A 15,216-nucleotide genomic window follows, 5' to 3' on the forward strand; every position below is an offset into this window, starting at 1 on the left:
GCCAGGAGGAAGGAGATAAGCCTTTTGTGTAGACGAGCCCCGTGTCTCATGTTAAAGGGAGGAGAGGAGTTAGAGCTCCTTGGGGTAGCAGTGGAGGTAGAGAACTCCCCTTTAGGGGGGATTCCTTTAGCCTAGCAAGGTTCAAGAGGATTACTGCTTAAGACAGGGGTAGGCTGAAGGGCAGTGACAGAGACTTGTTCACTCCTGGAAGAAGTGGGCTGAACAGATAAAGTGTAGAGAGAGACAGATTTTGGAGTTAGCTTTCAGAAACGCCTGCGGCTGCCTAACATCTTTGCTTGGTGATTGGGGCTGTTTTCTCTCGGTGGGGATTGCTAGCTTAATGATGCAGTATTGTGAGCCCCAGCAGGAGAGTGAACACCATGAGGCCCATTAGGGCTGGGAAAATCCATGTCCTATTAGCAACCATTTCGGGGAGAAAATAATAACAAAAAAAAGAATCAGCTTGGCTCTCAGCTGCTATGAGCTGGAACTTGCCTTATATAACAGCACAGATCCTGTCTGCCTGTTCTGTTTGCTTTTCCCAATGGTTCTTAATGGGATGCAGACTAATCAGCTTCGTGAGACTCCGTAGATAGTAACCCTCTAGCTGGGAATTAAAAGACTGGCCTCCAAATTACCTGGTTACTGCTCCTGTTTGATGAACACGGGCTGTATCTGTGAGCTGTGGCTCAGTGCAAGCCCTCATGCTTTGTAATTGCTCCACAGCTAGTAGGAATTTCTGGTGTCTTTATTTTGAGATGCTCAACTTGCAGGTGCTCCTGTGGAGTCTCAGAAAGTTGGAGGTGGCATGACTCAGGATGATTCAACACCAGGTCCTTTTTAGTATGCTCAGGTTGGGTTCAGCCAGTACTAATGTCACCCAAAACTGGCTGCTTTTGGAAATGAGGACTCATGTTTGTATTTTCATAGTGCCTAAGACATTCCAAATAACAGTCGCTGCTCCCTGCTAAGCATGCCCTCCATAGTATATTGAGGATGTTTTTCCTAATGTTGATGGAAATCTCTCCCCTGCACTTGCTGGAGTTGAAGAAGTTAGACTCTTCCATGTTCTGTGCACAAGACATTTTGCTCACATGTAGCTCCATTTTCCACTTTAAAACGTACTAAGTGATATGTTCCATGGAAATATCCTACACTCCAGGTGAGTGAGGAGGGAGAATAAGGTCTTGAATGATCTTTACATTTCATTTACTGCTGCTGAAGAGTAACAGTGATCAGGGTCATGGAAAACATGACTAGCAAACAAAGATTTGGGCAGTTGATGTGCCTGTTGTTTGTTGTTCACAAACAAAACTGGATTTCTGCTTCTGTTTGCTGTTTCCTCTGTAGGGATTATGACACTTTCAACTTCAACTATTTCCTGGTTAGGCGGTGCCAGAATCCTGTTTAACTGTTGCTATTGCTGAAGAGTGATAGCAACCAAGGCTGCCAGGCAGGAACCCTGCAGATAGCATGGCTCTTGGCACAGAAGAGGGCCCAAAGGTGCTGGCTGTGACTGTGGGATTGCCAGAGTTGGCACAACCTTAGTGATGACATGCCACAGCATACAGTCCTGAGCACTAGCCAGAGTGACCACCTCTGGGACATCAGAGGCCTTGATCAAGATGGAGCTACTGAGGGAGGATGTGATGGTCCTGGTCTTAGGCTGCAGGAGGTGCCCATGGCTGTCCTTGAGGCTGGGGTGATGGCAGTGTCACGTGATTGAGGCACTTGCAAAGTCGAGGGCTGTATAAGCTGAAAGGCTGTGATCACAGGCACAGCCTCTGAATCTGATCCCTAACACTGGATTAGAAACATAGCTGCTGTGGTTTAGCTTTAGTGTTTTATGTCTGGAGTCCCTCACTGAATCAGTATTTCTGGTGCATTCTTTCCCCTCCTCTCCCCCTCCCAAAAAAAAGGTTACGGGCTAGAGCAAGTGGGAGGAATGAAGCATGAACCTGTCTTGTCCTCCAGAACTGGCAGGAGCTAAGGAAAATGTTTTCATCCTGTTAACTCCCCTGCCCCAAGATGGAGCTTGCTGGAGCTCAGCCACCCTAGGAAAGAGAATGGTTAAAGTACATCATTAGGTCAGCTGAGGGCAGCTGTTTGGCAGTGACTGTGAGGTGCTGCTCCTGCTGGGGTTTGCTTCCTGAGTCTATTCTCTGGCATGCAAAGGCTGCTGTTTGAAAAGCCTGTCATGTGCTGCTTTCTTCACATGTCTTCCAGGCACAGAGACAGCTCAGCAGGTCTCTGCAGGGGCAGCAGGAGGAGAGGCCTCTCATAGTGGAATAGAGCAAGCAGGAAAATAGTTTAAAACTAGGACCCTGCAAATGGTAGTTGGTGCTTTGCTCCCCTCTCCCACACTCTGGCCAGCTTCTGACTTTCCATCCTAGTGCTGCAGGTTATTGCTTATAAGTGCTCAGCTCCCAGAATCAATATTGCCCAGCTGGGGACCATAACCGTGAAAATGGCTGGGAGAATTTGCTGGAATTGGCTGCAGAGCAAATGCATGTGTGTCTGTATCTCTGCCGAGAGCTGCCTTTCTATATGGAGTATGCTTTGCTGCTGCTCCTGCTGGGGGAAGCTCATGGGAGGGTTGAAGTGGCTGTGGTCAGAGAGGAGTGCGTCAAGGGGTGGTCTGATGGGTGGGAGAGAGCAAATGAGTTATTAGTCGCAGGGCGAATGTTTCCAAGCAGGCTAATGTGTGCTAATGCATGAGTGCTTCCCAGGAGGTGTGCAGCCAGGCACAGGCAGTGGGCAGCTGATGTTCAGAGAGCACTTGGGATTTAATTTGCATTCCGATTATCTTCGCCCTGCTGGCATGAGGCCTTACAAGTAAATCCTCCCCCTAATTCCCCTCTGGAGAGGTGTAAAGAGCAGTGAGGTGGTGTCGATTGCAAATACTTAATGGCATTGATATTGGCTGTGTCTGCAGTAGCAAGGCTTGGCCCACTGAACTCCGTAAGGGCTAGCAACAGGGGAACCTGTGGGGTAGACATATCTTAAGCATCTTCAACACCTTGCCATTTAACTGTGCTGAAATCTGCAGCCAAATAGAAGGTTATAGCTGCCACGGATTTTGGCATTGGTACAGAACCACTGCTTTAGAGGTGACCAGCACAGTCTGGCTTGATTGTACTTGGCTGCCCAAGCTCATATGGCCTGCATGGCTTTCTGTCCAGAGGTCTAGGACAGCCAGCTTGTCTTGGATGTCTTGCATTTTTAGCCATGCCAAGCTATCAGTAGTAGATGGCTCATTAGCAAAAGTAGTTCACTGAGTAAAGATCAGTAGAGCAGTGGTGCTTTGCACACATCATTCACCTTTGTAATTGACTCACAGATGTGTCTGTTGTTCCCCTACTTGGCAACAGCCAGACACAACCCTTGCCTCTTGGCTATATGGCTTGCACATACAGAGCAAAGCCAAGCCCCTATGTTTAAAGTCAGCATTGTCTGTTTAAAAATACAAGCTAAGGTTGTTCTAACTGTTGGTCTGGGCTTTTTTTCTAGCTTGAAGACTTGAACTTCCCAGAAATTAAACGTAAGAAGCAAGATGAAAGGAAGGAGGAAGATAAGAAGGAATTCAAGGACCTCTTTGAGCTGGACAGTGACTCTGACGAGGAAACCGTTGGATTCCCTGTGAAAGGTATGGGGCTGGGGCTGGGGCTGGGCATGCGTTCTCCTTGCTCAGATTTCTCTGTGGTATGGGGTAGTACGGCTCTACCCCAGGGGAGATGTATGCTGGCCATATTTGGTTCAAAAGATTTAGTGACATGGAGAGCACACAGGACGATGCCCTTTGGAGGCTTTTTAAAGTGGCAGACAGAAGCTAGCCTGGAGGCTTTCATCTTTCTCTCCCTCCCCCACTCTGTCACTCCAGCTCATTTTAAAGCCTGCATTAGTCTTTGTTTCCCTAGATGACCCATACCCTCTCCTCCCCTCAGAACCTTTCCTTTGTCACAGAGACTGACCCCAACCAGGGAGCTGGAGAGCCAGGGATGTGTGACTGAACACAGAGCCTGTCTCAAAGGCTTCAGAGAAGTAGCTGCAGTTCATACTGTAATTCTCCAAAGAGTGAGTTCTTCTTGTGCTCTTAACCGGTGCGGGTTCTGGGCAGTAGTTTGACCTCGGAGAGCCTGAGGTGTTTGCTTTCCTTTTCCGTAGTGAGTGGAGGTGCAGAAATGCCTGTTTCATTTCCCCACGTATAAAGTAGGAATAAGAATGTTCTACCCAACAGCATGCCAGGATCTTCTCTTTACACATTCTTGTAAACAGTGGCTATCACAGGGGCTGGCTACCAGAATCTTTGCTGGAAGAAGGCTTATCCTCTCTGTGCACGCACTTCTGATTTATTTATTTTCTAATGACTGACAGTGCAAGTATTCTTGATGAGCTAAGAAAGTTATGAATCTCTAGAGAAAAGGGAGTGATATCACTCACTGGCTGTGACCACAAGGGGGCCACAGTAAATTGTGGAACCTGCATAAAAAGCTCACCATGTGGTTTGGAGAAAAACTTAGATTGTCTTTTTGTAATTTGGAGATTTTGAGATATTGCAGGTTTTCTAAACATGTTGTCATTCATATCCTACTAGGGAGACTTGCAAGAGTACAGGGTTTTCCTGGGTTTTGGGAGATTTGATCTGCAGGTAAAGTCGTAATCTGTCACATACGTTGTGAGGTGTGAGGGTAAATCCTGGGAATTACCACAGAAACAGATGACTGTTGTCTCTTCACAGGTGTCTTTGATACACGAGGAGGAAGTGGTCAGAAAACTTGTTTGACAGCTTGAGGTTGAAGTCAGTGAATTTTTGTAGGGAGGATAGCAAAAGTGAGGACATGACCCAGCAAGATACTGAGAGATCAGTGTCACATCCAAACGGGTTGCTGAGATATCTCCTTGAGATCTGGGGTTGTCCTGCTGGCCAAACAAATTAATGCCTTAGAAGAATCCTAGTGGCTTCTAAAAAGGCAGGGATAACTGCAGTTCAGGAAGCAGGTTGCTAGGAGCCAGGGAGACCCAGGGTTTCTTCCTGTGCCTCCCAGCAACTGGCTTTATGCATTCTTGGGAGGTTCCTTGGGCTCCTGGTCCTTACTCAGGGATTCTGGGAATACATGGGTATCCCAAAGTGAATGAGGCACATCTGTGACAAATGTTATTGATGATACAAGATGAGGTCTAGGGCAGCTATCTGGCTGATACCCTATTTACACGGGTCCTGCCTTGGTTCTGGTGCTTACCTGCTCACTGCAGAGTATGCTGAATGTAAAGGTTTACAGCCTACATGTTAGGCCCAGCTTCATCCCCCTGCTTGTGTGTGTGCTTGTGATATCTGTCTGTGATAGATATCATCTGTTCTTTGGCACCTCTAAGGGGCTGACATATATTGTGAAGAGAGTGCAAATGAAGATTAATGTCCATGTAATATCAAAGGGCTCTCCCTGCTCCATTTGCGTGAGTCCAATCGCTGTGGTATCTAGTGGCTGAGCATGTATCAGCACTGCGTCAGTGTCAGTAATGGGCCTTGCCTTCCAGCGTTCCTGGCTCAGCTGCCTCTCCATAGTCTTTGTTCTTAGAAGGGTGTTTCTGAAGGGAGGGAACAGGCCCTGAAGGCCACTTCCTTCTCAAGGAGCAACTTTGCTCAGCCTCCACTATGAATCCTGAGGCTCTGGGTGGAAACAGTGGAGCACTTGGTCTGGTACTGTAGTGTAGGGTGAAGTCCCCTCCAGGCCGTGGTGTGACTGAACAGTGAGAAAGGGGCACGGAATAGGGAGGCTGGGAAAAGCGCCTGTGTCTTGGGAGATGCATACAATGAGCTCTTGTTCTTACTCTGTGTGGGGTGTGAGATGTTCCCAGCCATGTTCTGCATTCAGTAACTGTCAGGGTTGGCTGCAGATGCAAGTCAGAGAAGCCAGTGCTTCAATTTGCTGCAGTTCCCTGTGTTTGTGGCTATTGTTCTACTGGGTGGCCAAACGCAAGGGAATTTGGGAGGCCCTGCAGCTGCTGTGGCCTGGGCGTTTACTTTTTTACCTGTGAGGTTTGAGGGCACAACAATTTCCTCTCCTCAAATATGGCAAAAGGAGAGTTTGGGACAACAAAAGGACATTGGTTCATCTTGAAGCATTCAGACTACTTAAAAACAAAGCTTCTAACCCTTACCATCGCTTTCCTCAAACTCCCAAGCCACAGAAGTAGCCTACTCTGACTTGAACGTGGGGACTGGTTGACTACAGGGATGGAAGAGAGAGTAGGACCCCTGAAATCAGCCTCGAACTACATCTAAGAGAACCGTATTGAGCAGCTGATGGCAGAAGTCTGGGCCGGAGGAGGAGACTACCCTGCACCTTCTGGGAGAGGAAAATAAAAAATGTATCTGGGACTGCCCTGTGATGCTGACCTCTCTGTACAGTGACAAGGAGAGGCCTGATGTGAAGCAGGCAAGTGTTATGAAACTAACTGTGGCATTGGCATTTTGTGGGAGTCTGGGAAAGCTCAGTCACCTCTCCAAAACAGAGTGGCAGAGAAGGTCTGTGCAGATCAGCTGTTCTGACACAGCACTGCTTCCAGACATGGGCAGGAAAAGATGAGGCTGGTAGGCTGTGCCCTCCCTGCTCTAGGAATGGAAGCAGGGACATGGTTTGGGAATGCTAAGGATGAGGTGGGAGAAGAGCAAGAGGCTCCCTGGAAAGCTCGACCACACCCAGAGATGTGCGTATTCTCCTCATTAGGCTTTGCAGGGGCACACAAAACTGTTCAGTGTTCTTTACCAGAAAGAGCCAGTCGCAAGGCTTTAACTCCTGGGTATCTGTAGGTCTCGGCAAAGAATTGGGAGGGAGGGAGGAACTACTGGATAGGAAGGAACTTACTGCCAGAAAAGTCCTAGCTAGCTAGCTGCAGGAGTCTGTGGCTGTTATTCATCCTTCTAGGCTACTCCATGGGTTCTGTCTGTGGGGACTGTTGCTCTGATCTGGAAGACTCCCTTCTGCCTGATCATTGCTACTTAAAAGTGTAGATTTTAGAACTTGCAGCTGGTGTAACGTCATTGTGGCTTTCTGGTAAGATGTGGGGATATGGAGCAAAGTGAAAACGCTTCCCATCTCTCACCAACCGATGTATTTGACCTGGCAGAATCTTTCCTGTGTTGACAGGATGTTCTTCTTCCTATTTGTGGTTGTCTTGGCCAGTCAGGTCCTTGGCCAAATTCAGAGGAGTAAAAAATTGTCTGTTAAAAGTCAGGAAATTATCAAGTTTGTGTTACTTAGCTGCTGTTCAAACCTTCCACCCCCTTTTTGCTTTATATTAAGTATTGCATCAGTGAAATGTTGGTTTCAGTTCACCCCATTTCTTTTCTCTGGAAGAGGGTAGACCTGGAGAGCAGCTAGATTTTTTGGATTAACCATTGCTAGCCAAAGTATCTTACTCATTAGCTAACTTCTCTCTCAAAGGCCTTTGTATTTTTTAGAGCAGAACAGGCTTCTGAAGAGCTCTTTGCAATCAGTTTGAAGAAGTCTTAAAATGCAAAACGATCAGTAAAGGGAAATCTGTTTTAGGGAGCAGAAAGGGTAGGTGAACCTCCCCAAGAGCATTAGCCAGAAAGCATCTAACTGCAAAGTGAGTTGCGTGGCTAATTGACACAAATGGGTGAGTCCACACAAGCCTGGTCCCGAGACGCACACGTCCTGTCTTTGCTTGGGGGTGTGTGGAGTAGAAGTAATTGAGGGAAGGAGTGGGCAGCACTGATGGTGAGCCATAGCTGAGTCAGCTCATGCAGGATGCAAAGCTTTCAAGCTTCCAGCTGACCATCTGAACTCACTGAGAGCTGTTTAGAGTTGATCATCTGTATGCGTAGGCAGGATCAGGTCCTTTCAAGGCCCCAGGCTTGTCCACATAAAAAGTAGATGTGTTTAGAAGAGTGAGTTGTGTACAGATAGACACATACTGCATGTGCTGTTGTCATGGGCTGCGTTTACAGTTTCCCTAGGGTTTAAGCTTTGAGGAATGGGCAATGCACTCTGTGCTCTTGTGTGTTTGTGGTGACTGCAGAAACAACACACATTGGGACTGAGCGAGTCTGAGCGCTTTTTGTAGCAGCAAAGATCTCCAAGGCAACATAATGACTGTCCTTTGTCTCCCAAACATTTTTGGAGTCTGAGCCTCCAAATGAGTATCTCCATCTCTCACGTGCTCTCTGGTAACCTGTGCCTCCAGGGCCCTAGAGATGGACACTGGATAGAAACTGTTTTGCACTTCAGGTCTCTAGTTTCCTTATGGAGAAAGGTGTGCAAATGGAGGTTGGAGAAATAGGATATGAATAACCAGCTAGGATGTGGCTTGCCACGACGTGGTGTGGATGTTGGGGTAGAGCCCTTAGCTGGAGGATGATACAACAGCATCATCTTCCCTGAAAGGTATCTCCAGCCCCTGGAGGGGTTATAGTATGACATGGGCATCTCCAGCATTAGCTGTTTTGGGAGATGGTCTGTAGCCCCACTGATGTGGGCAAGGGAGTGTTCTGAAAAGCCAGCTCCGAGCATGGCCGAGAGCAAGGTGGCAGGCCTGGGGTCAGTGAAGGTGCCTCAGGACCTTCCTTTTTGCCCTGACCCTTTTGCACCTTCCCTGCTCCATACAGGCAGGAAATGAATGTCATGTTTCTCCCAAAGTAATGGGGTTGGGAAGCTCCCTGTTCTCCCAGTTTCTGTCACTCCTCATTGCTGGAGGGCCAAGGGTAGATAATGAAAGGTGCCCCTGCACAGGGGAGGAGGATAATGTGCAGTTCCTGTTGTCCTCCAGCAGCACTGGTGCAGTTGTATATTACCTTCCATCCTGCTCTGAGGGCGTCCCTCTTGTCCACCCTCACCTTTACCGCCCTCTCCAGCTGTGCTGTAGCAGAGGGGGGAGATTTGCTGCTTCCAGCCCCAGGCACTGCTGCAGGAAACAGCCACAAGCAGTCTGGTGTTTGCAGCTCGCCCAGCCCTTGGCCCTGCTCTATGCTGCTCCCAGATGGGAACCAATGACCACCACTTCCCTCCCACTGGGGACCAGAAGCAGCAGCAACATCTGGTAGACTCACCTCCTCCAGAATCCTCCCAAAGCACTGTCCCACCCTGAGCAAGCAAGGAGGGACTACTGGGGACTGACTAGTGTTGAATAAGAAGGGATCCTAAAGCGGAAATTAGGGAAACTGCGGCATAGGTCAGGGAGCAGATTCAAATGTGATAGGTTCCTATGGGGAGAATCAGCTTGTACATAACATTATGGCAGTGTATTCTTACAGGGCAAGTGCTCCTGGAGGTCTCAATGGGATCCCAGAGTGATTCAGAGGAGAAAGCCAACTCCAGCCAGATGTTAGAGCCTTGAAGCTTTCTTCTCTTCAGTTTCAGGGCTGAGCTATAATTGCATGTGTTGACAAGAGGGGTTAGAGACAGATGCATAAAGATGCAGGTGCAAGGCTAAACACCTCAAGAGTTCTTGCAGTGTATGGAGCTACCAGGGAAGAGTATCCAGTGTATTCAGGGGAGGGGAGGTTACAAGGCAGTCAATGGCTTAGAGACGTTCTGAGCTGAGGATTGCAAACAGACCACTTTATTTAATAGCCATGGATGGTTGGCTCACCGGATATACCTGATTCTAGTTATTATTTTGGCTTCCACAACATCCTCTAGTAACACATTCTACAACTTTAACTTAAATATTCTATGAAAAGGACATTTTCATTAAGCCCCCTGCCCACAGAATTCACTGAGCAGCCTCTTGTGCTAGCTACAGCCATCAGCGTGGTTTAATGAACCATGTGGGATCCAGGCATAAATCTAACTCTTCAGTCTTCTCTTCAGTTCTTCTGAATCATACACCCTGTTTTGCAGTAGGCCAAAAATGAAAGGCTGATAGTAGGCCATCCACTCCTTTTGTCCCACAGGCCTCCTTACTAGTCCCTCAGGTTCTGCAGGATCCAGCAATAGCTAAGCGCTCTGATCTTTCCTTACCTTAACCTTAGCCTTAACAGTAGGTCAGAGGCTCACAGTAGCCAAAAACATAAGCCATTTGTCTTTAACAGCAGCAGCCCTTTTCCTGGCTCTGTAAACCTTGCAGTAACCAATAATAAAAGCAAGGTCTTCAGTCTCTTCCTTCTGAAGTCCTAACCCTGACTTCAGCATTTGCAGTAGGCCACAGAGCCATGATAGCAAAAAGCCTCCTATCCATGTGAATCTTCATTCTTTATTCTCAGGCCTTGCAGAATCCATTAGTGGATGAATCTCTTCTGAATCCAGCTCCAATTCCAGTGTGAGACCACCAATAATAAGCCTTTTTATTGTCTGGAGTCACATTTATAAAGGTCTCATTGTTTTTCTTTGTGGTTCAAGCTGCTAGCTTTGTCAGTACCAGCACTTCTATTTATTTTCAGGGCCTTCTGAAAAAATGGGGAGGATAACGCACAATTCTTAGGAATGAAGTCAGAACGTTCATCAGCACGACTCTGTATCTGCTCCTTTCAGAACCTGGAAATTGGGAGCGCTGGCTAGCTTTCTGTCAGTGCATCTTGCGTTGCACTGGCAGACCTCAACCAAGATCAGTTTTGGGTGGATGCTGCATAGACCACTGGAGAGGTGCACTCTCTACTCAGATATTTGGTCTGATTAATTGAGACATAAGCACCAGGAGGGGGAATGCCATGTTGTCACAATTGGAATGGGGTTTGAAACAGGAGTTTCAGCTCACATCTCTAGGATTCCAGCATAGTGGTTCTTCTACGAGGCCACACTGCCTGTTGGCTGTCTGTCCCTTTGCTTCATTTTGGTCTGCACCTGATTGGAAACTGTGCAGGAATAAATTGTAAGCAGTGTATTGATGCCTGCAGCAAATATGGCTGCACAGCAGGAAAGGGAGGAGAGAAATGAATTTGCATTGTTTTTTCATCTTAGGATCTGAAGGGGGATTCCCTCTATTCCTGCCTTGTGCTTTGTGCAGGTGGAGCTGAAAGCTGCATAATTTCAGCAGGATTGGACAACCCCTATTCTCCTTCCCCCGAGGGGGCAACAAAGATGGTGAACTCAGAGAGTTCTATCACGTCAAGGCGAGCTGCCCTTTGGAACGGAGGCAGGAGAGACCCTCTTTGCTTGGGTCTCTGCAAGGTCTGAAGAGGGAGAAGAAACAAGTTTGCACATTTCAGGAATGACCCGGAGGGCAACCGTGAAAAGTACCAGGGCCTGGCGAGGAGTGTGGGTTTGATCAATCAATGTGTTGAGGTGGGGGTAGGGAAGTTCATGCATTCCTCTCATTTACCAGCTGACAGATCTCTGGGAGGAAAGGCAGTTGCTCCTGGAAATTATTAATGGCTTGGAAAGAGGTGCTGGACTGCCTCGTGATGAGGGAATTAAAGGCGAGAGGGAGTGTGGCCGCAGCGTCTCTCTGGGCCTGGGTGTAATGAGTGATCTGTCCATATTAGGTGTTGGTGTGCCTCTAATGAACTTGAACAGCTTTCTTCACTTATCCCTCACATAATCATATTACATCAATCTAATGCCAGGCTGGTGGGGGCCAGGAGTGTGGAAGGAGAGGTCAGACATTTTCATTTGCTAACAGAATAAGTATGGCCCTTCTCAGTGGCAAGTTTCCTGCTGTGTGCAGTCAGCTTGAGGATCCAGAGGCAGAGTGAGGAGGAAGAGGGGAAGCACTGGATGACTGGAACACCCTAAGCATTGTCTTCTCCAAATCTCCCTTGCCTGGTCCATCTCTTGCCATTGGTTCCTTTCCGTCTCTGCTCCTGCCCTCCTTTGACTGCAGGAGGGCTCTGGCGTGGCTTCTGAGAACGCTGCTTTGAGGTTCTGATTTGGCAGATGTAACCATAATGTTGGTCAGGGATTGTCTGAGGCACCTGCGGGGCTCAGGTAGCTGGCTTTTGTTGGGCACCACTGGGATGTTCAGAGTCCCCCATGAGGAAGCCCTACTGCTGTAAACTGAAAGAAGAGGTGGCTTTGGGACACGATGCTGCTGTGCCCAAAAGCTTGGCTGCCTTTAGGAAAGCATCCCCAGATTGCCTGTCGCCTTGGCAATAAGGGGTTTATCATGGGTCTTAGTCTGCCTTGCTTTGCCCAATTCTGATACAGAGGGAGAAGAGCAAAGCTGAGGCTGCTGCCTTTGTCCAGGAGACCAGAGAGCATGTTCCTGGGAGGCATGGCACAGCAGCTTGGAGCCTGCTCTCTGAATGGGGTGAGTCCTGCCAGGTGGGCTGCAGCAGAGCATTTTCATTCTCCAGCTCATGCATCCCTGCTCTCCCTTCTGTCGCAGCTTTGCTCTGCTAGAGTTGTCCATGCTGTTGTGGGAATGAGTGCAGGCCATACAAATGCTCCTCTGCCTCTTTCCCCTGCACCAGCCAAGTGTAATGATGAGAGCTGAGCAGAGAGTTGATGGCACTCCAAGCTCTGCAGCAGAAGTGGCACAGTAGCCATGGGAATGGTGAGCTACTTTATATTTCAGCTTACCCATCTCTAGAAAGAGGGTTGCCTGCTTCCCAGGAGGTGGCAGGCTGAGTTCACTGCTCTGCCAGTGCTTGGTCATCTTGGTGCCTGATAGGCCTGAGACACCCAGTGAATTCCAGGTTATGGGGTGTCACCTTGGGAGCCTGCCACTGATGATGGTGGTTCCAGCTGCAGCAAAGGGATTCAGCTGTTGGTGAGGAGGTAAACATTTGTAACTTTCTTTTTGAAGAGCTAGTTTGTATCTGTAAAACCTCATTGAAAAGTTGGAGTCCTGTTGATACTTCTGCCTCAGAAGATGGCAAGCTTGAGTTCTGCAGGAGATTGCGTTGGGGTGTGTGTGCCTGTGTACGCTGATGGAAAGGGAGGCAGGGGTTGAGATTAGGAGAGGAGGGCAGGAGGTCGGAGAAGCATAGTACATTCCTCTTAGTGGCTGCTGCCTGTGTCATAACATGTGGGAATGACCCAAAGGCCTCATATCCAGTTCCCACCCACAGCTGTACTCTCAGAGGAGCTGGTGCTGACAGTGCTTTTGCTAGTACTGCTTGATGGATGGGAGCACGCCCCCCTGAGTTGTTGCCTCAGCAGCAAGAGGCTGCTCAGGTGCCCATCAATATGATCTTGTGCAGTGAATAGCACTGCAATCCGTCTCCTGGGGAGGGGGTGCTCTCTGCATGACTGCAGGCACACGTGAGAACTCCATCGAGATGTAGCTTCCAGTCCCTGGGGGGGCAATTGCACAGAAGCTGTATGCTGGCAGAGCTGACAGGTTGGTGAAAGGAGAGCAGGGTGATGACGGGGAGCTGAGAGCACTAGCAACCACCTTATTAATGGCTTTCTATCCAGTTCAGTGACTAGCATAGATCAGCTGCTGAGGAGGGAGGATGGGGCAAAAAATAGATGCCATCGTGGGGCCCAAGGATCGCAATGTGAGAAAGATGTATAGCCAATTTCGAGGCAGAGGGTCTGGAAGTGCGAATAAGTGACTTCTTCAGCAGCGTTGTGAGCAGGGACAGGCAACCTGCAGCAATGAGCTGGGCTTAGCTCGGGGGTGATGGCTGGAAGGAGGCAAGAGGATGCTGGTTCTTCTACCTCCTCTATACAGAATTTGTATTCTGTCATTTAAATGCATGGTGACTTGCACCCTCAGGAAGAGGGAGAAGCACTCCTCCACTGATGTGAAGTCAGTGTTAGTAAAAGGAGTCTAGTTCCAGCAGCTCAGAGGCAGATGCTTTTCCCACAGGCCAAGCATCCAGAGGTTCTTCACACTTCCTCCCAGCCTTGCTTGAAGGCCCTGGCTAGCCATCTGCCGAAGAGTTTGCAGTGATGTTGTTTCTAGACCTGTTGTGACTAATACCGGGAAAAAAAGGTTTTAGAGGGATGCCCTGAACCAGAGGGTCTGCCCAGTGCAGCTGCATATAATCACTGAGAGGCAAGTATACACAGGCACTATTTCTCAGTAGAAATGGACCTTCTCTGCTCTCAGCTTCATGACTTATTCCTACCCCTCATTCATGTCTGTTCAGTAGCCTTATTTTTGCTCACTGTGCTGTGCTCTTGCTCTTCTTCTCCTAGCTTTCTTTTTCTATCTCTGTTTGCCTTCTGGCCTTCCTGGCCTCTAGCAAATGCTTCTGAAATAGTATCCTGCTCTGGGCCTGTAGCTGGGCATCTCCAGTGCAGGGGGACATGGCTTCTGGGGAAACCTGGCAGGAAAAACTGTCTGCTGAATTTCCCCTTTAGTGTGTGTAGGACTGTAGTCCTGAGGATGAATGTCAGGATGGTGGTACTTTGCCCTTTGTGTACACTGCCTGCATGCATGCTTAAGTGCTGCTCTTTATAATTCCATTTATATAGTAAAAATAATTACAGGTAAAGCCAAGGCCAAGCAGGCATCAGGAGCAAAGGAGAGTCCAGATGACAGTTCAGAAGCAAGCAGCAAGGAGGATTATGGTGAGGACGACGATGATGAAGAGGAGGGAGAGTATGAAATTGAGGAGGACGAAGAAGAATTGGAAGAAGACAGCGATGGTAAGTAGTGCAGCTGGGCAAAGGGGAAGGGCATTATTGGTTGCCAAAGGCTCCTTTGCAGTTTGAAGGCTTCCCTACAAAGGAACTGTCTCCTCTTTCCCTGCTTGCCATTCTGAGCGGCAGGGTGTGTAAGGAAGGATTTTTACACATGTGCATACCCTGGACAGGGAGACCTTGCAGTTCTGAGTTTATAGTATAGAGGAGAGCGCGAAAGGGTTAAGGTCCTTGCAGCCCTTGCTCTAACAAGCCAGGAGTCTCTTTCATCTCTTCTCAGAGGCCTCCTACAGAGAGGCTCAAACAAACTCTTGAAGTACATACAGCCCACCCCAACGGCGTACAGAAACCTTGCTTTAAGGCACTGCACAGGTTACACATGCATGGGGCGGGGGGACACTTCACTTTTTTTCTGAGCTGTGCTCAGGGTATGGGGTGCTGCAAAGGTGTAACCCCTTAGTTGCTGCTTCTCAGTAGCCCCTCCCAGGACAGGACTGGTAGGAGAGCTTGTCCAAGTCCTGCATTCATCCAGTGTTTCTGCACTGAAACAGTTAGTGGTATTTTCCAGGAGGTATACAGGCCCTGCTAGAACCACTGGCTTCACTCTTTGTTGATCTTGATCACTTTTGCAAGTTAGTAGCTGCTGCCCAGAGACAGAATTAGTAAGGGTAGTGGGTGTCAGCAGGAGAGGCCACCAGCTCAGGCATGTTCCTAGCAAGCA

At 48.5% G+C, this 15,216-nt stretch overlaps 1 protein-coding gene across 2 annotated transcripts in view; it reads left to right on the forward strand.

Moving 5' to 3' along the window:
* NOC2L (NOC2 like nucleolar associated transcriptional repressor) overlaps positions 1 to 15,216 on the forward strand; it is a 58,510-nt gene that overhangs the window by 40,652 nt on the left and 2,642 nt on the right. Inside the window, exons 16-18 of one of the 2 annotated variants that reach the window (XR_010392838.1) lie at positions 3,511 to 3,646; positions 13,717 to 13,905; positions 14,343 to 14,385. Coding sequence is in view for 1 of the 2 variants with exons in the window: in XM_064525522.1 (XP_064381592.1) it covers positions 3,511 to 3,646; positions 14,343 to 14,501 (295 nt within the window). In the remaining variant the exon portion in view is untranslated. Of the gene's footprint in view, positions 1 to 3,510; positions 3,647 to 13,716; positions 13,906 to 14,342; positions 14,502 to 15,216 lie in introns of those variants that run through there. The other variant, XM_064525522.1, reaches the window with a different exon arrangement.

The sequence above is a fragment of the Dromaius novaehollandiae genome, chromosome 24, assembly GCF_036370855.1.
Source record: "Dromaius novaehollandiae isolate bDroNov1 chromosome 24, bDroNov1.hap1, whole genome shotgun sequence".
Taxonomy (NCBI): domain Eukaryota; kingdom Metazoa; phylum Chordata; class Aves; order Casuariiformes; family Dromaiidae; genus Dromaius; species Dromaius novaehollandiae.